At 38.8% G+C, this 21,918-nt stretch overlaps 1 protein-coding gene across 8 annotated transcripts in view; it reads left to right on the top strand.

The window, feature by feature from the left end:
• Positions 1-21,918, top strand: part of PACSIN2 (protein kinase C and casein kinase substrate in neurons 2) — a 61,666-nt gene that overhangs the window by 9,287 nt on the left and 30,461 nt on the right. For 7 of the 8 annotated variants that reach the window (XM_048936303.1, XM_048936329.1, XM_048936324.1 and 4 more), the window contains exons 2-3: positions 11,528-11,621; positions 21,362-21,472. In XM_048936303.1, the coding sequence (XP_048792260.1) occupies positions 21,413-21,472 (60 nt within the window). In that variant the 5' untranslated portion in view covers positions 11,528-11,621; positions 21,362-21,412. Of the gene's footprint in view, positions 1-8,838; positions 9,649-11,527; positions 11,622-21,361; positions 21,473-21,918 lie in introns of those variants that run through there. The other variant, XM_048936294.1, reaches the window with a different exon arrangement.

Genomic DNA, 21,918 nt, shown 5'->3' with positions numbered 1-21,918 from the left:
GGCAGCCTGTTCCAGTGCTCCGTCATCCTTACTATAAAGTTCCTTTGTACATTGGTGCAGAACTTCCTATGCTCCAGTTCATGTCCATTTCTCCTTGTCTTGTCCCCTGAAAAGAGGTTGGCCGTGTCTGTTTGACTCCCATGCCTAAGATATTTATAAACATTAATAAGATCCCCCCTCAGTCTGTCTTTCTCAAGGCTGAACTGACCCAGGTCGCTCAGCCTTTCCTCTTAAGAGAGCTGCTCCAGGCCCTTTATCATCTTTGTGGCCTTCCACTGGACTTTTTCCAGGAGGTTTATTTAACATTTTGTACGTATTGTTAATGTGCTACATTTTTAAATGAATAATGCTGTACCAGCATTGTATCCTTTAAGTTAAATTTGAGATTGTGTGAGTTGTGAGTGATGCTACTAGTTCAGCTGGGAAGTTTATGAAGTTTCTATGAAATTAACTTTCAAGGTGTGTGAAATATCTACTTTGGCTGGAATACTCACTGGAAATCCATGTATTCAGTAGGAAAAATACCAAGAAGTGCTTATGTACGGGTTAGCTCTTTAATGGTGAAGATCTTACAAATATGCTTTTCTAAAAATGTATTTTGAATTTATCCAGAAAATAATGGATCAGGTGGATCTTTGAACTTTTATTGCAGTAAGCAGTTGGAGAATAAAGTTACGTCATACTGTTATAAAAATCTTCTGAAACAGTGCTTAAAATGCGATGGGAAGCAGGTTTGGACAATACTTAGACCTGCAAACTGGGAGAAACAAGCAATCTAAAGCTTTCAGCCAATGCCGAATTGCTTTGTTGTGGTGGCTCTCACAGGTTTGTGTGTTTGCTCTTTCTTGAAATTATTTATGTATGAGGCAATGTATGTGGGCTTCATGTGGTCCTTTTGAGAACATCAGCAAAAATAAGAATGGAGGGTGGACTTTTTCTTTTCTTCAAGTACAAGTGACATTAAAGCTGCATCCGTCACTGAATCTGAAGAGGGAGTGCTGTCTCATGGCTGTTGAGGGTGAGCTGCTGCCTGTCCTGTTCTTTTGTTTATTAGAGAGGAGATTGTGTCTCTAATCTTGTTTTAAAATAATTGGTCTTCCACAAATCTGTGTTGTTGTTTAGAACCTAGATTCACTGTCCAGAATGAATTAAATTTTACGTGCTTTCTTGAGTTATGCAGCAGTGCTGGCTCAAGAGAATTACAGGAATGTGCGAAGAGTAGCATATTGCACCTAAGCACTTACATCAGAGTCAGCATATGTGTTTAAATTGGGAGTACTGTGAAAAATCTCAATCTGGCTATAGTCTCTGTCCTAGAAGAGGAGGGAATGAAAGTTGCAACTTCTGTGCGTTTCAACATCACCCAGTTCCACATACTAAGCAGCTTCATGTAGCTCTGTATACTAAAAGGGTTGCTGAAAATTTAACTGCATAAACTTAAAAAGACATTTTTGAATTTTGCTTCCTAGATGGCCAACTTTCTTTGAGTGTTTTCTGTTTCTAGGAGGTAAAAAGTCATCAAATTGGGTAAAAAATGAATGCAAGTAGTGATTTGGCATGCATGTATCAGTGTACAACTTAACATTTTATCTAAAGCTAGCCTCCTGAAACCTAAGTGTTGAAGCAAGTGAAAACTTATGTACTTGAAAATCCACTGAAGTGTGGGATGTTGGATTTCTCCAATTTTAGCTAGAATCTACAACCTCATATGTAAATTACTGTTTGTCTGTGTTAAGCTGAATGAACAGATTTTGAAATTGAATAATTTCTTGCAGTGCTGTGTCACTGAAAAATACCCTGATAAGAGGACTATAAATGAGGGAAATAAATTCTATAGACTATAAATTTTTCATGTAGCTGAAAGATCCTTTCTGTAGCATTGCATGCTGGTTATTTTGTGTCAGGGTTGTTAGTATGACTTGTTCTTTCAATCTAGCCTACTTGCATTACTTGGTGCTAGTGTCTGTTGAGTTGTGCCTTTTCCCAGGACTAGGAGAAGGACAGTGATGGTGTGATGAATCCATGTGGAGTTACTTTTGCTTATTTGGGATGGTTTCACAATAGCAATTGTGTAGTCAGAGCTGCGAGTTGGCAAGAAATGCTTTCAGAAGGTCATCTTCGCTGGGCTGTTAGGTTGAAAAGACTATCTGTAGAAACTTTTTTTTAGTGAATGTTGTAGGAATATGGTTGGTGTATTCTAATACAAGCAATCAAAGAGGTCTAAGGAAAAAGCCCTGGGAACTGTTCGGGTGTCACACAGCCCTTCTTGTGTTGCTCCAGTCAGTACTAGGCATTGTTATTCAGCACCTCAGAAGAGAGAACTTGATGCAGAAATTCAAAGATCCTTTAGGAAAAACTTTTTTTTGGCAATATTTTTGAAATCTGTGTTACTGGACTGAGAGAGTTGCCACTTGGTTTGATGCTGTTTTGCACTATCCTGCTCTCATGAGGCCCTGGCTGGAGTACTGCACCCAAGTCTGTGGCCCTCAGCACAGGAAAGATGTAGAGCTTCTGAAGAAGGTCCAGAAGAGGGCTATGAAGATGATCCAAGGGCTGGAGTGTATCTCCTGTGAAGATAGGCTGAAAGAACTGGGGTTGCTGAGTCTGGAAAACAAGGCTGCAGGGATACCTTGTTGCGGCCTTGCAAAGTTTTGAACAGAGATTAAAGGAAATCTCTTTTTACGAGGGTAGACAGTGGTAGGACAAGGGAGGATGATTTTAAACTAAAAGATTGGGCATTTAGGTAAGATGTCGGAGGAATTTTTTTTACTATGAGAGTAGTTGCCCAGAAAAACTGTGGATGCCCTGTCCTAGAGGTGTTTAAAGCTGGTTGGGTGGGGCTTTGGGAATGTGATCTGGTACTTGCTCTAGTGCTTGGCAGCCCTGTCTGTGGCAAGGGGGTTGAAACTTAATGATCCTTGAGGTTCCTTCCAACCTAAGCTGTTCTATGGGAGGGAATTTCTTATTCACCTCTTGCTACATACATTATTTGTATCTATCTGTGTATATATATACACACAGACTCAACTTTTAATGTTTTCCTTTTCTTTATCTTAATAGTTTTATCTCAACCCACAAGTTATCCTTTTTCCTCTGATTCTCTCCCCCATCCCACCAAGAAGAGGGAAATTGAATGAAGGTCTGCATGGTGCTGAGCCATCTGCGGGGTATGGCCACACCAATAAGTCAGTTTAATCCTACAGCTTAGGCTGACTAAGACAAGATATTTTGCAAATACATTGAAATGAGTTTGTCATAGCCTGATTTATTTATTTTTCCACTTCATGGGTTCAAACTTGGGTACAGCCCAAATATATTGTCTGTATTTCTACTACTGCTACTCAGCAGTGCTACCGCTAAAATACCTGAAAAATGCTAAGAAAGAAATTAAGATCAGACTGTTGTCATCCTCACCTCTTGTCTTTGTAATGGCAAGGTTTGATGTAGAGGCAATGTCTGGATGCAGGGCTGGAGTGCATGCTAATTCTGAGGACAGCACTAAGCTGGAGAACCTGTTGAGCCCCTCAAAGGGAGAGAGACTTTGCAGAGGTCTTTGAGTAACCTGGTTTCCCAGGTTTCTCTACCTGGTGTTCCAGCCTCCAGCAGGGGGGTTGGAAGCCTATGGTCTTATTCCAATTCAAACCATTCTGGAATTCTATGATTTAATCTTGGCCAACAGGAGAGCTGGGCAATCAGCAGCCATATGAGGTTCACTAAAAGCTGGTTTGTGCCCATGGGGCAGCCCTGGCTCTGTGCCCGGGGGGGGGAATCAGGAGGTGAGAGAGCAGCCCCAGGAAAAGGATCAGAGGGTTCTGACTGATGGCGCGTGAGTTGGACTTGAGCCCAGTTCTAAAACAAATGTAGTTCAGTGATCCTACTGTAACTTGGAGTTGTCAGAGCTGAAGGCTCATTTCCAGTGGGGAGAAGGAACAGTCACAACAGAAGGGTCGACAGAGGGAAATCTCAGATCAACTTAATCATAAGTATTATTACAAGTTGCTAGTAATTGTGGGGAGGTTGGAACTTGATGGTCCTTGTCTTTAATCTCTTGAATTTTCAGTATAGCCTGTTTTTTAATAATGATTTTTACATGTAAAACTATAAGTGCAATACTGTGGTTTTTTTCTTTTTTGGGTGTCTTTCCTTTGAGTGTACAGATATTTTGCCTCAATGAGGTACCTGTTATTTTCTCTTTCAGTTAAAGAAACCTGAACTTCAAGTTAAACACAAATCATGAAACTTTGTTAGAGGAGTGTGTGGTGGACCCTTGGGATAGTTGTACCAGGGGTTCATCCTACTTGAATGCACAAGAAGTCTTACATTTAGGATCACAATGTCTTTAATGTTTTCAGTGGTTTAGGTTTTTTTATGAGACATATGTCTAAAAGACATCTTTCTGTGCTCTGAAATAAGTAAATCAGAATGTAAAGTATATATTCCCCACTATGTTTTAAAATGTACTGTGAAATTGCATAGGGTTTGGTGGTGTTTTTTGGCTTTTTTTTTTTTTTTTTTTTTTTTTTTAGGGCTTTACACCATTAAGATTGAGGAGTAAGCACAGGTGATGGCTCTTAAATAGTGGGCTGGGAGCTTGCTTGAATGTGTGAAGGTTATTTGTGATGGTAAGCTTCCAGCAAGTGTTAGCAAAATCATAGCTGGAGGGATTCTCTTAAAGGGTTCAAGCAACTTGTGACCTTCCCATGAAAGCTGATGAGGAATGATCAACAGATATAATCTCTGCTATTTATTTTCAGTACTGACATTGAGCTTTGTGGGTCTAACTGGACTTTTGTCAGTTTAAAACCTCCAGGATGCTTTGCTATTTGGGCAGACCACAGTTTGCCACTGGTTTAAAGTGGGAACCATAGTGAAGTATTAAGAATACTTGCCCTCCTCTAAAACCATTTAAAAGTCATGAAAAATTGAAAAACAGTGTGCAGAAATATTGAATGAAGAGATTTTATGCGGTTTTCTAGATGCAGGCTTTCTTATTTTAATGCTGTGTGTATCAGACAGTAGCATTAACGTTCTAAGTCTTCAGAACCAGAACTGGAAAAGTTTCACAAATCTTCTGCTGACATGCATGTTCATTTGACCCGTGACAGTGAAAAGTGTGATTATGAAAAAGATCATTATGTTATCGTTATGTGTGTTACTCATGTATGTTGTCACCATTTCTTCTCTTGTCTTTGATTGTTGAAGCTTTATCCTGCAATGCTTTTAATTCATAAGTAGCTCTCTTACTCTTCCATCTACCATATGGTAAAGAGAGCTAAATACAAAGTAATATGCATTGACAAAGCACGTTGTTTTCAAGGAACATTTGATCTAATCGAAGTCTTATTTTCATTGTTAACTTTAAAACACTGCAGCATAACTTAAACTTTCAGCTTGCAGCTATTTCAGCTGTTGAGCTTCCTTTGCTACCCAAACTCTTAACCAGCGATCCATACGCGGGTAGGCTTTGTAGCGGTAATCATATTTAGGCAGGTGACTCATTTCGGTAACCACGAGCTATTCTGGAACATGGACTGCAGTGTCGGTCTGACTGGTGACATAGAGCTCTCCCTTGGTGATGTCACATCACAGAGCAGCTCTGTCTAGGCCGCTGCCCCACATCTGTGCCCCATTGGAAATGAGCACAGTGCTGCAATCCTAGCTCCCACACAGCGCATTCAGATCTTGGGAGACAACTCGGAGCTTTGGAAATATGATGTATGATCTGCTCAGGTAGGCTGAGTTCATAAGCACAAGACTACCCAGTTGGTAAAATCTAAAGTTGAAGGTAGACCCTCATAGCACCTTTATAAGACTGCTGAAAATTCCCATGGTGCTGAACACAGCTTTAGGCTGATGGCATAAAAACTGCGGCATTGAGTAGAATTATTTTTGTAGAATCATAGAATAGCCTGGGTTGAAAAGGACCACAACGATCATCTAGTTTCAACTCCCCTGCTATGTGCAGGGTCGCCAACCACCAGACCAGGCTGCCCAGAGCCACATCCAGCCTGGCCTTGAATGCCTCCAGGGATGGGGCATCCACAGCCTCCTTGGGAAACCTGTTGCAGTGTGTCACCACCCTGTGTGTGAGAAACTTCCTCCTAATATCTAACCAGAGCCTCCCCTGTCTCAGTTTAAGACCATTTCCCCTTGTCTTATCACTATCCACTCTCATAAACAGCTATTCCCCCTCCTGTTTATATGGTCCCTTCAAGTATTGTAAGGCCACAATGAATTTTCAACATCTGACTCTTTTCTATTTGTGTATAAGCCATAATTTAAAAAAACTGTCTTATGCCATTTCTTTTCAGTGTGTGCAAGTTTGATATTTTAATTCCCAAATAATTTAATTCTGTTATAGCAGACTTTTCTGTTCTGATTAGTTCAGGTTACCCTGGTTCATACAGAAATGTAGTTCTATCTTTGGTAACTGTTGTTTTTGTATTTGGGAATTACTGTAGAATCACTAAAATGCTGAAGTTTTCAGCAGTATACATGAAGAACAAAGGAAGTCGAGTATTATCAAGTCTTTATTAATACTTTGTTCAGCACTCTGGAGATTGGATCTGGACCGTGTGTAGTTTAGAAGTAGTTGTAGGTATTTGAATTTTCTACGCTGGTGTTTATCAGATGCTAATATTGAGAGAGCAATTGATTCAGCTTTGCATTGTTTACCTCTGATTTCTGTCTTTTGATTGTTGCTAAGATGCAGGTTGAAGGCTGCAGTTTCCACGCTTCTGTGCTCGTAGTGATAGCCCAATCGTTAGAAGTTAAAAAGCACAGTGGTAATGGCAAGTGCAAGAACAGTAGTTAATGGGGCCTTTGTCCCAGTTTCCTTGAACCTCAGTCCAGTTTGGATTGTAGGGTGGGTGGCTGATCTACGTGTACATCTACATGTATTTAATTGAATATGTCATTAAAAGCTTTCCTTTTCCTCAAAAGGGGGAGAAGCACAGAAAAGACCGGGCTGTGATTGAGTAAACTAAGCTTTTGTTTTGTTCACATTCTTGTGTTTTGAGTTTGTACATTTGAGTGACTTGTATGCTTGGCAGCCGTTGAAGGACAACTAAAGTGAATCCACATCTCTGGAAATTGTAAGGAAGGCTGGCTGCTGTTTTGCATTTTCTAAACTACTAATGAGACTAGTGAGATGTTTGCAACCAAAGAAAAACTTCCATCTTGTTTGCCTGATCTCAATTACATGTGATTGCCTTAAAGCAACACCTTGTTTTGTTCACTGAAACATTTAGATTTTAAATTACCTTGGAGTTAACGTGGGTTTATATACTGCACGTGATTTTAAAGAGTGAAATGAAAACACACAAAGCAGCTGAGCTTGCTTCTAGCTTATCTTGTTGAATTATGTGTATGGTGGTAAAATGAGATCTGTGACCTCAGTACTTACAAGTGGTACTTCCAGGTAGCTTAGACCTATGAGTTTAGTACATGATAAGACTTCAGTGTTGCTTACATAAAAGAGCAGGTTTATATATTAGATTTATTTTAAAAAATGAAGTGTTTTTGAGGGTTATTTAATTCTACTAGGTCAGCAATCCTGTTTTGCGTAAATTACTAACAGGCAAATAAAGATCTTTTGTCCTTGTTGCAGTAATTACCGTTGGAGGATCAGAAAATGGAATTGCCTAGAAACGTGGGAGTCCTGGCTAAAGTTTGCCTTGGATTCACAGGGCTGAAAATCTGTTTAAACTGAATTTGAGTCTTTCTTTTTAATGGCCACCTTAATGGAACTAAGTAGCAAGTAAGCTTTTCCCCCACCTTAACACTAACAACATCAATGACCCTGACTGGTATTCAGAAACAGGTTCAGTTTAAAATCTGAATTAATCGTTTAGAATCAGAAATATGAAACACTCTCACATGTTTATTTGTGTGGTTACGGTCGATCATTGATTCTGAAATACATGAATGGATCTTTTGTGTTGTTCCTGAAAGAATAATCAGCAGATTATTCTTAGTTTACCAGAAAGATGGACAGTCAAAGCTACCTATGCCTGTGCTTTTTCTGCTTGTACATTTATGAATTACATTCTGCAGAGGCCTATAATTTCCATATTGGTCCCAGACATTGAATGACACTGCTGAAGTGATGTATAATGTTTGTGACTCTGTCCCCAGTTGAGAATGTTGCTTTCAGGTTGTAGGGGTGCCTGCAGTAATTAACAGTTTCTATGTTGCTAGAATGGGAGGAAATTCTAAACCACCTTTGCATATATTTTGAGAACTGAAGTACATGACATGCTCACTCGCTCTGCGTTTCATCAGAGGGCTAAGAGGGTAATGGCTGCAGAAAGCATAGGTAATAATTGAAGCTCCTGTGTAGAGCTGTTAGGGCTCTCAACTAAGTCAGCTGTTATGGGGGTGCTTACTTAATTTCTGCATTAGCAGGGCTCCTAGGGTGCAGTTCTGTACCTTCTGTTCAAAAATCCAGCATAAGCTATACTACCAAAACATTACTGATGATGTAGGATGTTTCTACTACTGTACATGCATCAAGTAATTATCCTATAAAGCTATTTTTTGTCTAGTAGAGAGTAATCCTAAAGCACCCCAAAGAGTTCTGTGTGGACATGTGGTGCCCCTACAGTGTTTTAAATCAACTGTGAATGCTTTGCTCTTTGGGAAATGGAGTTACTTCACTAGATCTTTTCTCCTTTATCATCTTCATTGGTGCCCTTCTGAGACTATATACGAAGTCCTATTTTTGGTTTTCCTTTCTCTATTCCTTTTTACTTCTTCTTTTAAAAAAAAAAAAAAAAAAGGCATAGGAGTTACTTGTAGGGTACACAGGTTGGTCTAGGTTCAGCAGTGCAATTGGCTTCCCCCCTCCCCGGTCAGTATTACTAGATTCTGCCAAGCATCGTCACCTGCCTGTCTGTAAGAATATCAAAAGGCAAAGTATGCTGACGTGTCATTAACACACTTATTCAGTTTCAAACAGTAGTCTGTCTTTAGAGAGAAATATGTTGGAATCTTAGGGCTAAATTCAGTTCAATTGAGGTCTCTAAGTCAGTTCTCTCTTGATGCGAAGAACGATAACTCCTTTACTTAATGTAACCTTCAGATTCAAGAAGACCTGCGTGTTTCACCTTAATCTAAGGATTTAGACGTGCCTCTATTCAATACATGTCAGTATTTCGTTAATTAGTATTACAGCCCCATATTTCCGGAGATGGAAAAATACAGCTTTTGAGTATGAAACACAGAAGCAACACAGCTGCTTCCTAAGCAACATGTCTGCAAAATATGCCTGCATATTTCACTGATGTGTTTGAAAAGGCTGCTCTCCACCTAAGGCAGTTGTACGCTTGAAAAACACCTTTCGTTAATGTCTCTTAGCGGTGGGCTTTTCTGAACATTACCTGAGTGTTCAACTTCATTGCAGTATGGAAATGGGCGAGTGAAAACCCTGTGCTGGTTTGAGTGCTGCAGTGTGAAAAAAATGACCTTAGCTTGAGCGGCAAGGTTTTCAGCAGCCGGCAGGAAATGATGAAATTGTGCTCAGAGAGAATTTTGTTTGTGGAAGTGGAGGTCAGGCAGAGCTGTGCAGGTACTGCAGCTCCCTGTGCTGTTGTGCTGCTCAGCTCCATGTCTGGGGAAAAGCAACTGAACTGAGGCATGTCTTTTAAGGTAAGTTTCTTGCTTACCAATCAAATAGTTCTTTGCTTTTTCCAACCAGAAATGTACTATTCTGCTTCATGGCTGGTTTGAAAGTATTTTTGGCCAAATGGAGGTGATATTTTTGTAAAGCATTTAACATTTGTCAGTTTAAGGGCGTTTGTTTAATCATGGTTGGAAAGATTGCTTTCAAACAGACTGCGTCTGAAACATGCAGATTATTTTATTCATATTTATTTGTATACTTCTGTGGGATTTTCTCTATAAGTGCAGCAATGTCCATGTTTTGTGGTAGTTGTGTGGTCAGATAAGAACCATGGCATCGTTTATCTTTAGGTAAAAGATGGAAAGCTCTGATATCCGAGGCAGCGTTTCTTGTAATACTCTTTGCTTCTAAATCATATGCCATTTTAGAACAGTTGTAGCCACGTCACTTTTCTCTGTAGCTACTTTCTCAGTGCAGCTGTAAATGCTTTTCTGCATTTTCTCTGCTGGAGGATGCATCACTGCAATCCTCTTGTTCAATTTCTCTGCACTATTCTTGCTGCTCTGCTGTCAAATTCTGCTTGAATTTGTTTTCTGAGTTGCAGAACGAGCTAAGTATTAGGCACGTAGATGTTAAATACTTTCATTATGGCTTTGCTGAAATCAGTTTTCATTATGAAGAATATTCTGCGCTTGCTATCTATTTCCAGAGAATAAAGAGTTGTTATTTGTTAAGTGTCTGGCCACTTTAAAGGTTTCTTAGGAATTAAATGCTTCCCAAGTGTAATCTGGAAATTAAAGGGACGTGGTCTTGTATACCTTTCTTGCTTCTTAGAAGCAAACCTAAAGGCACATTTATCTTGATTTTATTTACACTGAGTTAAACAGAAAGGTTTCTTTCATGTTGGAAGACCTTGACAGGACGTGTTAATTAATGGATGATGTCACGGGATCTAAAAAGGTGACAATTAGAAGACTTCTATTCAGATTGGATTTTTCCTGCACTTTAATCACTCAGTTTTAAATAATGAAAAACTTTGTTTTAAAATTTTATGTCTTTTAAATGTATAATATTTAATTTTCAAATAATTTAAATAATAATAAATCCAACAAATAATAACTTCAATGAAAAAATCTTGACTCCACAGTCAAAAGATTTTTCAGGTGGTTTCCTGGCAAAATTTACTGAAAGCAATTTTATTGTTCTTTTTTTTCCCACAAAGAAAGAAGTGGATTCTTGATTAAAAAAACAACAACAACAACAAAAACCCAGCCCTTAGTCTCCTAAAGGAACAATTCTTACAGTTTCCTTGTTGAGAAGGCTACCATTTAGTATTACACTGACTAGCATAACACAAGTGTCTTATGGCCTCAGTCCCTTACGGCCCTGGATCTAAAATCCAAGAACTGGATATTTAAATTGATTTTTTTTTTCCTGTAGTAAGTCAGTGTTGCAGGATTTAAAATCTCAAACAAGTGTTTTGTGACCAAATATCTGCTGTCAAATTGCTTCCATATGTTGCTTCTCTTTTGTGCATCTCTACAGAAATGGGAAGTGACATACTTTTTAGTGTGTTATGGCTAGATTCTGTATTTACTGTCAGTGAAGGATACTATTCAAGGGTACTTCTTGCTGTATCTTTTCTTGTTACCTGATGAACGTGCAGGTAGTGTTCAGTGTATGTCATTGTGGCATACCTCCAAAGTTTGCATAAGAATTAAATCCAGATTAAAGCCTGTATTAGCTTTAATCTTTACTTCGTGTGGAAAATGTTGTGCTGAGATCTTCGTTTCTCTTGTTTTAAAGCAGTCATGAGAGGGGTTTTTTTAAAACAGAAATGATCTCCTTTACTGTGCTTGTCTGGAAGGTTTCATTATTTAACAGTACTTTCTTTTCTGTTTTTAGGAACAGTCCATACAGAAATCAGTCTGAAAATCCGGAGAGAGAATCTGGGGAATGGTTGTGTCCTTCCAACGGTTACTGACTTGACTAATATACAGTAAGTGTATGATAAAGTATGTAGTATACCCATCTTAAAGAAGTAAAAACATAATGCTTATAGTTTTGGGGTTTTCATGTTATTCAATGACTGCTTTCTTTTTGGTCACCTTTATTTCATCTCCAGATGTATTACTAATTTTGCTTTTCTTCTGCAGAGGAATCCTAATAGGAAATGTTGCTAATAATGCTTTCAGGCAGGAGTCTTAATCTGCCAAGAAGCATTGTTGATTCAGGAAGCAAGATACAACTTGGTGTAGTGTATCAAAGCTAGCCTACATTGAAGATAGTAATGTTTAGAGCAGAGATAGAGAAAGATGATGTGTTTTCAACCTCCAGTGGGATGAGATAAAATAACTGAAAAAATAATTTAAAAAATATCTGCATCCTTTGAGAACTCGAGAGTATGTTTTTTTTAAAAGGGATACTTCAGTGTTTTGTTAGCAGACTTGTTTTTGAGTTCTTAACTGCAGTAAATGGTGCTCTTAGTGTTTTTTGGAGGTTATCAAATTAAAGAAACTAGAGATGCTTTACTTCAGGTTATAGTTCCAGACTCATATATTAACAAGACAAAGTTTATCTTAAATCAATGCCTGAAGTTTTTGAAGTCATTGGTAATACATTTCATGTTATCTTCGTAACATTTTCTTTGATGCTTATGCTTTTGATTGAATTCGTGGCAACTGTCTGTACAAAATCATAATGCTTTTGTTGCATTTGTCAGGCCTTTCTGACACTGCGTCTGTGTTCCCATTTGCACCGTATTTTCAAGTCTGTAAACGCTCACACGTTCTCCAGCAGTGCTTGTTTTAAAGGATGTCTAAAAATGTAAGAGATTTAGATTTTGCAGTACATTCTGAAGGACAGGAAATGTTTTCGGAAAGACTTCCAGATCTTGTAGGCAGTCTGTTTCTTTTCTAATTATGTTTCTTGCTCTGAGAGATCTTAGCTTTCTTTATTCAGAAACACATTTGAGGAAATCAGAGTACAATACTCTTGTGTTATCATGCTCCTTTTCCTTCATGAAGTAGCTGGGATTAGAGACTTGTTTACATTTCCTTCCGTAATATCAGGATGGCGTTCAAAAACGTTACGCGTTCCTTATCTGAAGAATATAGAACAGCGTGGGTGAAACTTGCTGCATTCAACCTTTTCATCATTTTAAATTTGTAGATTTGTAATTAAATTTAACAATGCTTCTGTGTTAGAGTTCTGGCTTGAGGAAATTTATTCATTACTGTTAAATTCTCATACTGCTCAGTCTATGGTTTGAAATCTCTCCTGCAATAGCTAGCCGCTCGTGGAACTCTATTTGCAAAGCTGGAGGCTTTGCTTAGGTGGCTGAGGTTGAAAAACATCTTTTTAATGGGAACATAGGAAACTGTGTGCACCTTTTTGTCACTGAATAATCATCCTAAAAGATCTAAATGTATTCAGATAGATTCATGAAGATTGAAACTGAAGATAGCCATTTGCACTCTCCTTGCTATGGATTGTCATTACTCTCACTTCTCTGTAATTGATCTCTTCTTCCTGCCTTACTTTAAAGAATAAAATTTCTATCAGAACACTTTCATGAGCATCAACTCCAAATTTAAGCACTTAATGTTGTTTAGTAGTGATCATTAAAAAAACAACAACAACAACAACAACAACAAACCTTTTTTGATCAAATGCAATAGAAGCATGTTATGCAGTGAAACCTTTCATTGGCATTGGATATTTTAACACTAAAATGTAGTAATGAAGTAATTTCTGTTCAGATCTATGCTTGGAATTTGAAGTAAGAACTTTCTGTGTTGGTGAGCAGGAGATCACAAGGGCTGGTGTACAGCAGGAGCGTTTTAAGTGTTGTTCAGCTTTGAGCAGAGCACTGCAAATGCAGGCTCAGTTGGTATCTGAAGAACTTGGAGACTTTTACTGTCTTTTTATTCTTGTTACTGCATCACCTCTTACACTTACAGTTAAGCAAAAGTGCGTAGTCTGAATATATTAAACTTCTAAGTACAACTAAGTCTTCTAGAACTCCCTGGGTAGCTGCATATCGTCCTCATGGCCTTCACCAACACAGGCATGCCATTTAAAGCTTGTATTTCTTTCCTGTGGTCGGTGTCTGTTTCTTTTAAAAATCAGAAACCTCTGTGAAGCCTCTGAACATGGTTAGCAACCATATGGCTAAAGCAAAAACCATACCATTAAAATATCCACCTGCACGGAGATGACAAAAAAAGATAATTTTTCTTGGTTGCTCATTTTGCTGTGCAAGTCATCTCTTGGCTTGGTTCTAAATATGCAGGCAGAGGTTATGCAGACAGCGTGTGGGAGCTCATAGTGATGGGTAAGTCTTGAATGTCTGAAAAAAACAACCCAGTACAGATGACAGCAAATGAAGGGAGAGGAAGATAGGGGCTGACAGCTGGTTCACAGACAAGTGCATCGCCCTGGTATTGCTTGTGCCTGCAGTAAGGACACACGGTTACAAGAGAGAATTCCCCAAGAGGTTTTAAGGGTTCAATTGCTTTGTCTTCAAATATAAAACCAGACAGAAACAACAGCTCATAACTTTGGCCTATCTTCTAAGTGTACTCGAATGACATCATAATGTAAGTATCTGAAGCCTGATGCTGAGAATCTATTTGGCAAAGTTTGGGTCCTTGTCATGCACTACAAAGGTGAACTTCTGTGTTCTAATATTCAAAGATTGTCTCATTTAATCAGTAATTTAAAATGTTACTTATTTAATCAGATATTCAAGCTGTTTTAAATGGGAATATAACAACTGAAGTAGTTGTTCTCACTCTTTATATGGTGTGAAATTTATACACTGTAAAATTTCAGTTATGCAGTGTTGATGTGTCAGGTGACTTTAAACTGAGATAGTCTTATCAGTATAGTTGGATTTTTTTATTGTGTGGTAAGTGTCAAGGTACTTCTGGTTGCTTTATTGATCTTCTGTTGTGTGCTGGAAATTGGTTGTTTGCTCGTTGCCTGCATGTAAAGGCAGTGAACTAATGCTGTTTTTAGTGGTTTTCTCTGCTGCCTGTTACAGATGTGACATTTTAGCGACCGCGAGTATCACTGAATACAGTTGTAGGAAGCTGTCTCAAATCGAATTCTTAACTCATAGTTTTGTTTTGATTTTTGCTGTTTTATTTTTAGTTCTGTGTTTTGCTTAATTGGCATTTAATACCATTTAACACTTCTGATCCTGGGCCAGCGCGTGGGGAGCAGGGCAGCCAGTAGCAGCTGCATGCCTGTGAAAGCACCTTTCCTCTGCCTTCCTCCACTTCAGGTGCAGCTGAGTGTTTCTTCTCCTCTTCCTCCTCTTCCCTGTGCTCATGGTGGGTGGCTGACACCAGTATGGGCTTGCCTTGCAGCTGCCCCCAAATTACCTTTCTCCAGTGTGCAGGCACACCGGCAGCCCCATCCACATCCTGCTTGTTAGGGCCAAAGCAGATATGTAAGGAATCTCTCCTTCCTCTTTTTCAAAGTTATGAATGGCTGGGACAGGCTAGTAGCTTGTATGCTGTCTCAGTCACAGAGGAGAAGGCATAATGCAGATCATGTTAGTGTGCATTTCTTAGTTTCCTTGCCTCGGTGCTCACAATAATGAGGTTACCACCAAATGGATTGCTGTCACCTTTCAAAAACCCATTTGTTGTGCTGCTCTGACTGAATTCCATAGGAGGCAGTGATTTGGTTTCCCTTTACAGACTCTTTTCTTGCATTTGTTGGTGTAGTTGAGTTTTTGGAGGAAACTAGTAGATTTTCTTTGATCTCTGTGTAAGAGCATGCTATTCTCCCTTGTAGATTGGAAAATAAGAACTAAGGCAAAGCTGTTGATTTGAGACTATGGCCTCAAAAGGCTGAGGCCTAACTTGTATTATTAGTAGGCAGTCATATCTTCTAATCACAATTAGGGGTGTTTACTGCGCTGAATAGTAGTGAATAAACTTGGTTTGATGCCCCTGCATCCTGGAGCTAAAATTCCTAGATGTCGCTTGAATGCATAAACTGAAGAAAACATTTTTTCCTCTGGTCCAATCCGTGTGTGGATTTCAAGTATAAGCCAGGTTTTGGTTTATAATTTCACATTATTTCTCAAAGACTGTGTTTTTCTGACCATGTAGAGCCATCCAGAAATTGCAACCCCAAAGAAATCAGGAGCTCTCCTACAGCAGATTGTTTGGACAGGATAGAAAAAGAAGGAATGTCTAAATGGCTTTATTTAACCCAAGAATACAAGATACACTTTTTTGTAATGCATGTTTGTGGTAGCTGGGCTTAGCAGCAAAGCACAGTGGTTTGTACTTGAAGCACAGGATGTTTGTTTCTGTACAGCAAAGACTTCAGTGAGTAATACAGAAAAATACCATAGCTGAAAGTGTTTGTTAGTAGCCGGTCTAAGCTGAGTTGTATTCGTACCCTTATTTGTATTTCACTCCCTAGTCACAGAACGTGGAATCCTGCTGAGTCAGATCCAGAGTGACAACTTCTGCTCCTCCAAACAGGAATTTAAAGGGGGATGTGAACAGGTGCATTTCTTCTAGATGCTGTTAAACTGCCTTTGAGTTTGCTTCTGAAGAGTCCTTAAAGAAAACACAAGGGTAGTAGTAATGGCTGAAGAGACTGTTCGGTTTCCTAAAAACTAATTGATTTATTTTTTCCTCACCATGAGGAATGCTAAACACTGGGCTGAAGCGCACAGAGAAATCGTGCAGTCTCCATATTTGCAGGCTTTCAAGACCCAACTGTATAAAGTTCTGAGGAATCTGATCTGATCTCATAGCTCACCCTGCTATAAATGATTCAGTCGTTCATGTAACTGAAGTTTTCTTGGTTGTGGACTAATTTGTCATGCAGAGCCTCAGGATTAGAGATTGCCTTGCTTTAAAGCGCCTGTCGTACATGAGAGATTAGTTGGAAGGATGATTGCTATGTTGTGTGGGCACTGGGAACTCCTGTTGGCTCATTCTGTTCTGCAAACAGTGAAGTTCTAGAAGTGGGGCACAAAAGATCATGCCTTCTGCTTGTTATCTGGATTGCGCATTCTGGGAAATGTTGAGCAGGTCTGTAGGACAAGGCTATGGTATTGCCTTCAGGTTTTGAGTATGTGAAATAGTGTTTTATCTGCAGATGTCCTTCATGTTGGAATATCAGACTTCCAGCACCTAGTTTTCCTCTTTGTTGCATGCAGTAAGCAACATGAAGATCCTAATTTTTTTTTTCCTTTTTAATGCCATCCTCTTAAAATATAGACATCTTCCAAGGGGGTTCAGAACGTTAAAATCTGACAATTTGACAAACAGTTCTACATGTTTCACAATAAGAGTTCGTTAAAAACTTGTCTGTTCTGAAGGAAGAGCTGGGTTGAAGAATGCCTTTAAATACTGTTTTTCCTTTTTTTTTTTTTTTTCTGTTAGAAAATGAAGAGAAATTTTGGCATAGCCTGGATTATTTTGCCATCTTAAGTCTGCATTTGTTGCCCAGACTTTTGCAAGTCGTGTGATGTGCTAAGCTCTACCACCTGACACAACAAAAAGGGAATAAAAAAGAAAATCAAGTGTTTTCCATGTGAGCAAAGTAAATGCTTTTTGAATTTTGTGAATTGCTTTCAAGGTAACAGTATCAAAACTGACGTCTTGAGAGCAGAAGCAGCATATTTCATTCAGATCTTTCTGTGCAATTTCTGAAGGCCTGCTTGGCTACTATTAGTTAATATTTTCTAAAAATCTCATTTGTTGAACCCTCAGGATATTTATAGCAGGTCTTTTCACATTAGAGGGCACTAGCAGTAGAGGAAAAGCATCAAGGTTTTTAGCATATAGCTTTTCTAGAATGTTCCCTAAGGAGGAAGCTTTTTTATTAATAAATCTCATTTGTTTATTGCTCAGTTTCATAGTGTCTTAAAAATCACTAAGAAATTTGAGCTTTTCTTACCAGTGCCATTTCTGTAGTTACAGTATTTGCTATTTAGTATCCTGTAACTATCATACTATAACTATTTAGTTTAGTTACTCTTTTCAGTTGGAATTTGTGGTTTGCTTTGAGCTACATGAGTTCTGTTAGCTCCTGTGTGCTGACACTGTGGTGAACAACACCAGGGCTGTGTGCTATTAAGATCTTCTCTGTGCTGCCTCACATTTGGTGGTTTGTGTCTGCAGCAATACGGGTCAACCTTTGATAGATAAAAAAACTAGGATTTTATTCTGTAATGAAAATCCCAGAGATCTTTGGTACAGAGGAAGAAAATATCAAAGATTTAATATGAAGATGTACCTGCTCAAGAAAGCTGGTGTGGGCTCAGTAATGATGCACCGTGCGTGGTGAGCTGGCTGACAAGTCAGCTTGGAGGTGGGCAGAAACTGCCAGAACACCATGGTACTGCCTGCTCAGCAAGAAAAAGGTAATGTAGGGCTCCTAGAGAGGGCCTGAAGCTGTGGAAGAAGACTGAAGCTGGAGTGCCTGAAGCCAAGTTGTGGGAATGCACGAACTGGGTGTGTGCACCTTGCTTTCTTACGGAGTTGCTAGTTCTGCTACTTACAGCCTTGCTGACCAAAGAACTCCCAACTTTTTACTGATCATATGCAGGAGCCACCTCTTTTGGCTTACTGATCTAAATGGCCCAGATTTTATTCTGGCAGCCTTCGTTGTTCTCAGGCTTACTTTTCACAGTTAAGCATATGACCCTCACTATCAACATGTAACTGACTTCCATTGTGAAGCCCTGCAAATTCATTTGAAGGATGGGAGAACCAAACCCTAACAAAAAATGTGCTAAAGAACTGGCTGCTGTAATAAATCTATTGCATGAGAGCAGCATGACTCATTCAGTTTGATGTTGGTATTTCAGTATTCCGTTTATTTTTAAGTTGTGCTGTACAAATAGTGTTTTTTTGTGCCTGTTGTTGCTATGACTTCATAATATTTCCCTAAATACGCTTGCTCATACTTTCTCACAGCATAGTACTTGGCATAGGAAAACCTTAAATCCATCAGAATTTCCTGAGTGCTGATCATTTTCATGCTTTTATGGAAAAAAAAAGGTTAGTGTGTTACGTACTTTTGGTTTAGGAGGAATAAAACTTTGAGGGGGAGGAAATTGCCACAACCTGCTCCCTCGTTTAAGAAAATGTTCCTTTGTTTCAACCTTTCCTATTTTTCAGTGTAGCTTTTCAGATAAAGCTTTCCAGTGCTCATATAGCCTAGGCCGTCTTAATAAGAGGAAAGGTAAGAAGGTAAGCTGACACTGTCGTTACTTCAGAACGCTTTCACTGTTTTCTTTAAGAAGGAAAAAATAGGTCTTCTGTGCTTTTTTTGGGGGGGGGCATAGGGGGTGTGTAGGGGGTGGCTGGCTTGATTTGGGTTTATACTTTTGATAAAATTATTTGTTTTTCTGAAACACTGAGCTCAACAATCCTCAGCTTGATCTTTCCCAAACAGCAACAAACACTTTGGTTTAAAGATTGTGTTGTAACTGCTGTAGGAGATCGATGCAACCCTTCCTGAGAACCTCACTCAGTCTGCATAGCATTCCTGGGTTGCATTTGCTTCATTCACTGTTGGTTTTGAGAGTATTGTGTTTGTGCTCCTTAATGGGGAATATCAGAGAGGCAAATAAACACCTGAGAAAATAGCTAGCAGTGTTTGGTCAAGCAAGTTGTCTTCTAGGTGTCCTTTTGATCAGAAAAAGTATCTGGATTTATTGTTAAAGGTACCACTGCATAGCCTTGTATTTTCAGGAAAACTTTAAAATAATCAAACTCTTGGGGGAAAAAAAAAACCAACAACTTTTTAATGTCAAACTATTGTTTCAAGTTTGTCCAACTACTTGAAAGCTTATGGCACTCTTGCATCCTCTCTGTGCTGCTTCTACCTGTCTGGGAAGGGCTGTCAGAAAGCATCAACACTTACAAATACGTTCTTTGTTTTCCTTACTATAAGAATAGTCAGGGCCGATGTTTACTTGAAAAGAATATATTCTAATTAAACAATTCTTAGCAGCCTACTTGTAAACAATGTTTTAGTGCAAGAAACAAGTAGATGTGGTGCTTAGGGTAGTGGTTTAGTGGTCATTGTACTGATGGGTTGATGACTGGACTTGGTGATCTTGAAGGTCTTTTCTAACCTTAAAGATTCTATGATTCTGTGTTCCCCCTTGATTCCATACTAGCACAGGTAGTAAAACTTTTCTCCTGGTAATTATTATTAGCAAATTGAAGATTACTACACTAACATATAAAACTACTTTGTCTCCATATTTCTCATCATCCTTTCAAAGGTACAGAAAGACCTTATTACCTCTGTATTTTAAGTGTAACAGTGACTAATTGTAAGGAATTATAAATAAGGATCTCTAGTTTGTGACCAAATGACTCTTTATGGAGATTTTTTTTTTTTTTTAATAGAACAACTGCTACCCCTTGTTTCCTTGACTCGCAGAACCCTTCCTGTATTTTTGAACATCTTTTTGAAATTAAATGTAATTGATATCCTAGGGTGGATAAGTGATAGGATGGGGGAATGGTTTTAAACTGAGACGGGGAAGGTTCTGGTCAGATACTAGGAGGAAGTTTTTCACACACAGGGTGGTGACACAGTGGAACAGGTTTCCCAAGGAGGCTGTGGATGCCCCATCCCTGGAGGCATTCAAGGTCAGGCTGGATGTGGCTCTGGGCAGCCTGGTCTGGTGGGTGGTGACCCTGCACATAGCAGGGGGTTGGAACTAGATGGTCATTGTGGTCCTTTTCAACCCAGGCCGTCCTATGAGACTGTGATGTCTCTTTGGCAGTTTTCAGTTCTGTATTCAGTATTAGAGCTATTTAAGTTTTCTATGAGTTTGAATGTGGAAGTAAAAGTAATTGTCACCTTCAAGTAGACCTTTTGCCATGAGATCTACAGCTTTTTACTTAGTACACTGGGAATAGTAGATATGTATTGTACTGTCATTTCAAATCTATTCTCTCCTTTAGAATCCAGAGGAGCGTTGGCAAAAAAAAAAAAAAAGCAAATGACACAGCTGTTAGTTAGCTGGCCTGGTAAGAGGTCTGGTCACAGGTGACTGTAGGTGAAATAACTGTCTGAATAACTTATGTACTAAGGTTTTCAGGGAGGAGGCTGGCTTTGCCTCCTGCGAATTGAATTCAGTAACTCTAATCGTCTTTCCTGTAGCTTTTTGCTTTCTGTTGTTGAGAGAGGAAGCTGTTTGCTTTTGTGGGTGCCTTTAGCTTTTAGTAGATTATTTGAATCTAAGATTCCTGTAGAAATGGCAGGAATGGAGGAGGTTTATTTTTAAATCCATAGTTGTTCTTGGCCTTAAATGTTTCCAATGGTTTTTATTACATAATGTAGTTTTCCAGTGAAAAAGAAATGGTTATTGTATTGTTAGCAAAGTTCAACTGATCATCTCTTAGAGTGCTTTGCATGCTTAGCAAGTAGAAATCACACTGTTCAGATGTCTTTAAGAGATTTCCTTTTTTTCTTAAAGTAAATGTAAAATGTAAGTTCAGTGATATTTGACAGATGAATTGAACAGCTTCTGAACACCGTAAATACGATGGTAGAGCTGAGAACTGACAGGAAATGATTCTGTTTCAGAATGCACTTACATGCTGTGTGTGCTTGGCATTTGTTTTTATTTTGTTCTTCATGATATCCAAGAATTTAAGGATGGTACTTCATTTTTCTTCTAATAACTGTTCTTCATTAATAACGCTCTTTTTTTTTTTAATCTCTGTGCAGGTTTTGAAGGTGTTGAAGCTCTGAATTCTTGCAAGCTCTCCATACGTAGAAATGTCTGGCTTATACGATGATTCTGTTGGAGTAGAAGTTTCTAGTGATAGCTTCTGGGAGGTAACCTAAGCCTTTTATTCACAGTATTTTGATTTTGTATTTTTTCTCTTACTATAGAAAATTTGTTTTTTTGTGCACGATAAACTGTGGAGAGAGCTGCAACATAAGATGTCTCCGGTTACTGTGATCTGCAGAAATAGCCTTCAGGGTAAAAATGACTTTTTAGATTTTGGCCCAGTTCTGTCAAGGCTTTTTAAATGGCAGAGACTTGAGAAACGTCCTTTCTGATGCAGTGTGCAATTCAGAATCTAACCTTTGCAGATTCTAATTGCTGGGGGCGGGGGGAAGAGCTTTTAAAATTATCAATGGAATTGAATGAACAATATTAAATTGAAAGTAACTGGTTAAACAGTATTGTAAGTATACATAGCTTAATATTTAAGCTAATATATGAATTTACTGCATTTGCTGCTGGTGCCTAGGTGTAAGATTTTTTTTTGAGAGAA

This window comes from Lagopus muta, chromosome 1 (genome assembly GCF_023343835.1).
Source record: "Lagopus muta isolate bLagMut1 chromosome 1, bLagMut1 primary, whole genome shotgun sequence".
Classification (NCBI taxonomy): domain Eukaryota; kingdom Metazoa; phylum Chordata; class Aves; order Galliformes; family Phasianidae; genus Lagopus; species Lagopus muta.
Note: the sequence above shows the minus strand (reverse complement) of the source record. Positions and strands in the feature narration are given on the sequence as shown.